The sequence below is a fragment of the Passer montanus genome, unplaced genomic scaffold, assembly GCF_014805655.1.
Source record: "Passer montanus isolate IOZ18808 unplaced genomic scaffold, ASM1480565v1 scaffold25, whole genome shotgun sequence".
Taxonomy (NCBI): Eukaryota; Metazoa; Chordata; class Aves; order Passeriformes; family Passeridae; genus Passer; species Passer montanus.
The window spans coordinates 6,712,516-6,719,805 of NW_024367149.1; the positions used below are offsets into that span (position 1 = coordinate 6,712,516).

The 7,290-nt window shown below is 42.6% G+C and overlaps 1 protein-coding gene across 1 annotated transcript; it reads left to right on the plus strand.

Annotated features, from left to right (window-relative positions):
* Nucleotides 1-410: 410 nt before the first annotated feature.
* Nucleotides 411-6,642, plus strand: CDKN2C (cyclin dependent kinase inhibitor 2C). The gene is made up of 3 exons (XM_039711698.1): nt 411-679; nt 1,056-1,196; nt 4,746-6,642. Exons 2-3 carry the CDS (start codon nt 1,068-1,070, stop codon nt 5,118-5,120), a joined length of 504 nt encoding a protein of 167 aa, XP_039567632.1. The 5' UTR covers nt 411-679; nt 1,056-1,067; the 3' UTR covers nt 5,121-6,642.
* Nucleotides 6,643-7,290: the final 648 nt, after the last annotated feature.

The following is a 7,290-nucleotide window of genomic DNA, read 5'->3' on the forward strand; positions in this document are numbered from 1 at the left end:
GCCGCTGCAGGCCTTCCTGCTCGAACTCCGCCGCGCCTCCTTAAATCTCTGCCGTTAAAATGTGGGCGGGTGTTTCAACTCAAAAAGCGCTCAAATTTTTTTTCTTTTCAAAAAAAGCTGATGAGGTTAAAAAAAAAAAAAAAAAAAAGAAGAAGGAAAAAAAAAAAAAAGGAGAGAGAAACCGGCTTCGTGTCCTTAGGAAACAGAAGTAGCGATTGTTTGCGCTTAAAAAAGGGGGAGCGCAAAGCCGCGGGCGGAGGCGGCGGCCGCGGACCGGCAAGTGCAGCTTTATTTCGCGAAGTTGGAAGAGGAGGCGAGCGGGGCTGTCAGTGCGGCTGCGAGCGCGGCCGGGCCGGGGCAGCGGCGGCACCAGCGCGGCCCCTGCCCCCGCCAGCAGCCCGGCCGCCGCGGGAGTGAAGCTGCTGCTGCTGCTGCTGCTGCTGCTGCTGCTGCGGGGAGCGAGAGCACCGAGGGAGCGAGCTGGGCGCCGGGACAGCCGCCGCCACCGCGCCCGGCCCTCCGCGGGCGCGGCTCGTCCTTCCCTTCCCTGCTGGGCCCGGACTAAGCCGACGGAGAGGGATGGAGGGGGGATCCCGAGCGGGATTTGGATGCACTCTGCTACAGGAGACCTTTGCTCCGAGCTGCTGCTGCTAAGTTTCAGAAACCGGCTGTGAACAGGGTGGGTTGTCTTCTTCTTCCAAGATCTCAGGTCTGAGTGAGTCTCCGGTGTACGTGTATATATGTTACCTATAACATATACAATATCTTGCCTAGCTGTTAATCTATTCCCCCCCTCCCCCCGCGAAAGTGGCCAAAGTCTTTAATAAGAGTTACTCTATATGTGGAAGCAAAGAAATCTTGCTTCAAGTGGAGCTGCAGTTTTGCTGAATAATCACGTGTGAGTTAGGGGCGGGCTCTTGGCAAGGAGGTTTTTTACGAGTATTTACTACAAGGTCTTACTCCAGAAGATTAACCATCCCAATCCTTCTGTCAGTCTCCGATGCCATGCCTGGTTAAAAAAAAAAAAAAAATCTCATCTTTTTTCCGATCGTCAGTCACCCTAAAGAATGGCCGAGCCTTCTGGGAACGAGCTGGCGTCCGCGGCTGCCAAGGGGGACCTAGTGCAACTTACTAATTTGTTGCAAAAGAATGTAAACGTCAATGCACAAAATGGATTTGGGAGGACTGCGCTGCAGGTTGGTATCCAGAGAGGGAGAAAATATTTCATCACTGGTACCTACGTGACCCGGGTTTCCAAAAAAGACAACGTTTTAAGCAGGCTGGTGGATGAAATTCGAGTGGTTTTTCAAACTCGTTGGATGCCATATTTTATAAGTTTAGTGGCTCCAACTCCCTAAAATGACGTACTTGAAATAAAACTGGTCAAAACCATTCTTTCAATCGGGGATCACCCTCAATGTCAAACGGGCTACGAGTTTGCTAATATTTTGTAACTTCGTGGGGAGGAGGCAAGGAATGAGAGAGCTGAGATGAAAAGAAATCAGCTTAGGTGAGCAGGATTTCATAGCAGGTCTGTAAACACAAATGTTCTGTTCTTTGAAGCTTAGGATTTTTATATTTTTTCTTCCTTTTTTTTTTTTTTTTTTTTTTTTTTCCTGCAATGTGCTTTTAAAGCGTGGCTCGTCTGGGTTCTGGGGTGTGCTGTGGATGGTACTTTTCCTTTATACTCTGTTTGTGGGAATGACCTTTCTCATTGGGAATCATGCTGCTCAGAAGCGAGGACCTCCGATGTACATTAAGAGCTAGCCCTGCGAGCCAGGGCTCCAGCTGAATCACTTGCTTTTTCATTCATATTTAAGGCTTTAAAATTTGCTTTTTTCAGATCGGCTAGCAGGGCACTGCTTCCAGTTATTTCCTTTCTGATCGTATAGGGTGCTGTGTCCTGATTTTTAACTCTGTAGTTGTGCAGGCAGGAGTTGGAACTCGTCCAACTGCTAACTATTGTAGCTGATGAAAGATTTTGCTTTTAATATTATCAGATAATGATGGCAAAAAGGCTAGAATACCTACCAAATAGTGAAAGATGTGATTTATAAATCCAGAGGGAAAATAAGTGTGGTTATTTGTACTTAAGTTGTAAGTAATGCAATGTGGAAGTGGAGCTATAGGTCTTTTTAATTTCACACATTAGTAAAATAATTTTTTAACCCCTCTTCCCCCTTCCCCCAAAACCATGGGAATAATTTCTGAAAGTGGATTTTTAGACAGCATAGAACCTGTGAATGTAGTCGAGATATTTACAGATTTTTGGCTTAACATCAAAATGTTAGAGCTGGAAAATAAGCACCTCTTGCTGATAATGCAGGAATGACCCTTTTTTGATAATTTCGCTGAAGCTGGAGATCTGTGAGCTCCTCGCTGTGCTCTTAACACCTAAATAGGGCATCGCATGGCAGTGCAGGCACTTGCAGCAACTTTTAAGAGAGTGAAAGGGTTTAAATTAAAAACTTAGACAAGCTAAATTCTTTAAGAAAGCAGGAAACATTTAGCTAGTTGATTTATCCTCGGGACAAGGGCTGAAAACTGATTTGTCCTACAGAAATGCTGGATATTTTTTTCTAAAAGCAGATAACTGTCCATATCTTGAATTAAGGTATATTTTACACAATTGCATAGCATCCAGCTGCATTAAACATCTGTTCCCTAACGATACTTCTTAGGGATTACAACAACTGAGCTAATGAACCACCTCAAAAACCAAAACAGGAGAATCTGTCGACTTATTTTCAATATGTATCATCCTGAAATGTGCTGTGGGTGCCTGGCCACGCTCGAAAGACTTCTCTCTCAGTGCACTCTGCAAGAGTGAGATAATCTCTCTGTAATCTCTCTCTCAATTACAACGGAGAGAATGCTCCTATGTTAATGTAAATTAATTTATATTTTTCCTCTGCATTTATGTTTAATTAAACAACTACTCGGCTTGTCTTGCTCTGTCCTTTTTATTTCTGGTGAGGTGTACCTATGCAGGCCTCAAATACATCTCCTGCCCTTATACTCTTCGTCAGATTTATTAAATTAATGCTTTCTACTTCTACACCTCTCTCCCCCCTAACATTATTTTGCAAAATACAGGAGGCATTTGCTGTTCAGTGGTAGCCCACGGCCAAAAGGCATCACCTTTTTTAGGATTTTCTCCCCCTCGCATCTTTAACTGAAGCCTTCAGTCCCCTGGCCTGAACACTGAAAACTCCCACTTAACCCAAATATACGTTTTGAATTCACAAATAACACAGCCTGGGCTCTCAAAAAGAGATCAGAATGTCCGGTTTTTACTAAACAAAGAGAGATCACAATGATCTTGTTTTCTTTTACATCGCTTCCATCTCTGTCAGAAGTGAAAGAAGTGCCTGGAAGTCGGGAGCTGCAAGCCTTGGGGCACAGAGAGATCTCTTTCCCTGAATCCCAGCCTGTCTTATCTGCACTTTTGCTCCTGTCTGTGGTTATAATGTGCTGGGCTGCTTTACACTTCAAACGCTGTACATAAATGTATTTATTATATCTTGTTTTTCTTTAAAAACTTGATCTATATTTTTCATCAGGGGTTATTTTCAGCAAACCTCGGTAGAAATTGTACCTTAAGCTAAATCTAATGCACTGTAATGCTCGTTTATGCTGATTTTTTTTTTAATTAATCAAGATTTTCAAATCAATGTGTGAATCTCTCTGTAAGGAAATAGAAAAGAGTTGGTATTTTTTCGAATTTTATACTTACAATGAGACTAGTTACAAGGACAGGAAAATACTGCCTATAGGCTAGAGATTACACAATATACATTGCAGTGTTCATTTTTGGAAAGTGTGCAAACAAAAAATGAGGAATTAAAAGGAAATCGGTGCAAGCAGTTAAGTTACAAATAAGAGAGATTTGTGTTCTAATTATGATAGTTTTATGATGCAATTGAGAAAATTGAAAGAAGCTTTTTTTTTTTTTCCCTGAGAGAAACAGTCAGAAAATCCAATTATTGTTGTTGTTGTATTTTTTTAAGGGATGTTTTAACGACAGAACACAGCCACAGTTTACTTATAGAAAGGTTATGAAAGTACAATATAATATACTGATTTTAGAAGATTACTTCTGTAACTTTGAAACATTCCTTTTGACTTTTCCTTTTTGGGTGACCTAATGAAACACAAGTATTGGGGAGAAGAATTTCTTTTAACATTTATGTTTCTCAACAGATAGAGCTATGGTACAGTCCAAATATTTGTTTTATGATAATGCACAGACAATGTAAACACCTGAAAGCTTGTAAAAACACATTCTACATTTGCTGTTGCTTAGGTAAAATATCTGTTCCTCAGAGACCCTATATTTGCTGTTTAACAAGATTAAACAGTAATGCAGAAGTGTCTCAAAACTTAGGCAAATAAAACCGAACTGTACTTAATTTTTATATGTTAAGAAACTGAGATGACCCTCGTTAGGGGGAAAAAAAGAAGTTGTTATATGCCATTCTGTGCTGTTTCAGGCATTAATCTCTCCGAGGCAGAAAGCTATGACCACCGAAATGATAACATCTTTCACAATTTCACCGAGTTCAGTAACAAATACATGAAAAACGAGACGTTCTGGTGTGTCATTAGCTCTACAGCGAGTCTCCTCTGTCTGCTTTAAATGAGAATTGGACTCTGACAAAAGCCAGGGACGAGAAGCGAGGACGGGAGGCAGAGCTGCAGCCATCCCCCACCCGCGGTATCCAATTCTCCTCTCTCTTTCGCAGGTGATGAAACTCGGGAACCCCGAAATCGCCCGGCGGCTGCTCAGCAACGGGGCGAACCCCAACCTGAAAGACAGTACCGGCTTCGCTGTCATCCACGATGTAGCCAGGGAGGGCTTTCTGGACACTTTGCAGACTCTGCTGGAGTTCAAAGCCGATGTTAACATCGAGGACAACGACGGCAACCTGCCCCTGCACCTGGCGGCCCAGGAGGGGCATGTGCGGGTGGTGCAGCTGCTGCTGGCGCGCTCCGAGTGCAAGGTGGGCCACCAGAACAAGCGGGGGGCCACCGCCTACGACCTGGCCAAGCTCTACCGGAGGGCAGCCGTGGTGGAACTCCTGGAGGCCAGCAGCTCCTTCCCCCCCAGCATGGACTGAGCCCCGCCAGGACGGGGTCTGCTTTGGACGTGAGGGTGTGCACAGTTCTTGGGGTGTTTTCCTCCTTTTTAACAACATTTGTTGCCACACTTATTTTTTATTTTTTTTTCCTTCAGAACAGCTGGTAGTGTAAGTCTCGAGAAATTCCAGAGGTGGGTTTTTAGACAATGGATACGTTTCAAATCCATGCTCCCAGCAGTTTCCTATACCTTTCACTTTACACAGTACTCCCAGGCTCATCCGTGTGTATGTTGGTTGCTCATATCTAGTTTTCCAGTATCAACTTTTACAATTTATTTTAGGTCATTCGTATCGAGTCATTAATACAAGAGCTACTATTCACGTGCTTAATATTGCTGGACTTTTAAGAAAAGGAAATAGTTTACTGTGATTTCTCCCACCTCTCAATGCACCCCTCCCTTCTCCTCACTCCCCCCACCCCTTTCGGTCAGGCTCAAGAGCCTGAGGTCCTGTTTTAGATAAAAACATCTTTTTAATAAGGGGTCATCTGCAGCCCCTGCACAGGCAGAGCTGGATGTCAAAGGCTGCGTGGCCTGAGGACAGTGGATGGCGCTTAGATGCTTTAGGCAGTAACTCTATTTTGTTACTAACAAGAGCTTGTAGAACTAGGTCACTTACTTTCTAAATGTAGATGACACTTTTCCTCTTTGTATATTTAAACTTTCACCAATCTGGTTTTGAATTTAGTTACCAGAAACAGTATAAGTGGTGTTTCTTCGATTGCCAGAGGTTTTAAACAGCTCAGTTTAGTAGTTCGTGTTTACTGTGCACTGCAGAGGACTTTTTTTTTTCTAGTTTCAAAACAAGCAGCAGAGAACCATTGTCAAAGGGGACACGAAAGCTGCAATACAACACTTCTGCTCGCTTCATCTGCTGATTGCAGTTTAGATGTTCTCTAAGTAATATTTGCTTTCCATCAACTATTCTGTTTTTTCTGGAAATAAACTATTTTAATGACAGCATCTCACAAAACAAGAACATTTGAATACGGTGACATTTAGGAAGCAGCACTTTTGATATTTGTGAAGTTAAGTTATTGCTTGCACCTAAAACACAATTTAACCATTGGAAATTTTCTATTGCAACAGAGAGTTGAGTGTATTCACCAGACTGAAACTCATTTGCCTCTCCAGCCTCAACAGGAGCTAACGATGCTCAGCACCGTGTCGGGAAGAGTCTATTATGAAACTTTTAACATTTGTACAGGATCTACTCATTGGGCAGATGGGCAGTTTAAAGTGCTTTATTTTGAATAGTCTAAATTTCAGTCGTGCAAAATAGAAGGTTTTAAATCAATGAAAAATGAATACTACTTTAAATAGCACTTAAAAGAGAAGAGGGAATAGTTTTAGTTTTTAACTTTTTTTTTTTAATTAGCCCCCCAAAATCAGTTACTACATTTTCAAGTGAAAAAAATTTTGCTGAAACTGTCTGTCACATTTACTATAAGCTCTGTCACACTGCTGTGTTCTGATTAAAAACCTCTGTGAAATATGAAAAATTGTGCCATGATCATTAATCGGAGCAGCACAGCACATAAGAAGAATTTTTGGGGAAATAACCCCAAAATTCCTAGTAGAAAGAGCGCTAAACCACCTGAAATATTCAACCGAGCAACATAATCCACAGTTCCCCCATGTGAAGTGACCCAAATCGCTCTGTGTTGCTCTCCATCTCCCTTTCCTCGTGTCCTGGAGGATGCTCCAAGACTTTTCCTTCTCCATTCCTCTCACAAAGAGGTATTGTGTAGAAGGTAACATCCAGCTTTCTCACGTTTGTTATTTTTTTTTTCTACCCGTGCTACTAAAAAACCTAATTTCAAACCCGCTTGGAGCTTCATCAGCATTTAATCTACGCTAAGGCGAAGTTTAAGCAGTGGCTTAATAAGAACAACTTCTCTTCCGATAAAAATGCCCCGCCTAGTCAGAAATAGCGGCTTTTATTGCGTGCCAGGAGTTCAGGGTTAAAGCCAGGACGAATCACCCCCCGGCCATGCCCAAAGCCTCGGCGGCTGAGTCACGGCTGATAGTCTGGTTTGAAGGTGTGTTTTATCTGATTCCACTGCTGCGTTTTCTCCGTGAGCCCCTCAACAAGATGATCAATTGAAATCCCTAGTTAGATACTTGGAAAGCAAAAACTGCTCTCTATT

Coding starts and splice junctions, on each gene's coding strand:
- CDKN2C (XM_039711698.1), top strand. CDS start 1,068: ATGGCCGAGCCTTCTGGGAACGAGCTGGCGTCCGCGGCTGCCAAGGGG. Junction 1,197..4,745: donor TTGGGAGGACTGCGCTGCAG/GTTGGTATCCAG, acceptor TCTCTTTCGCAG/GTGATGAAACTCGGGAACCC.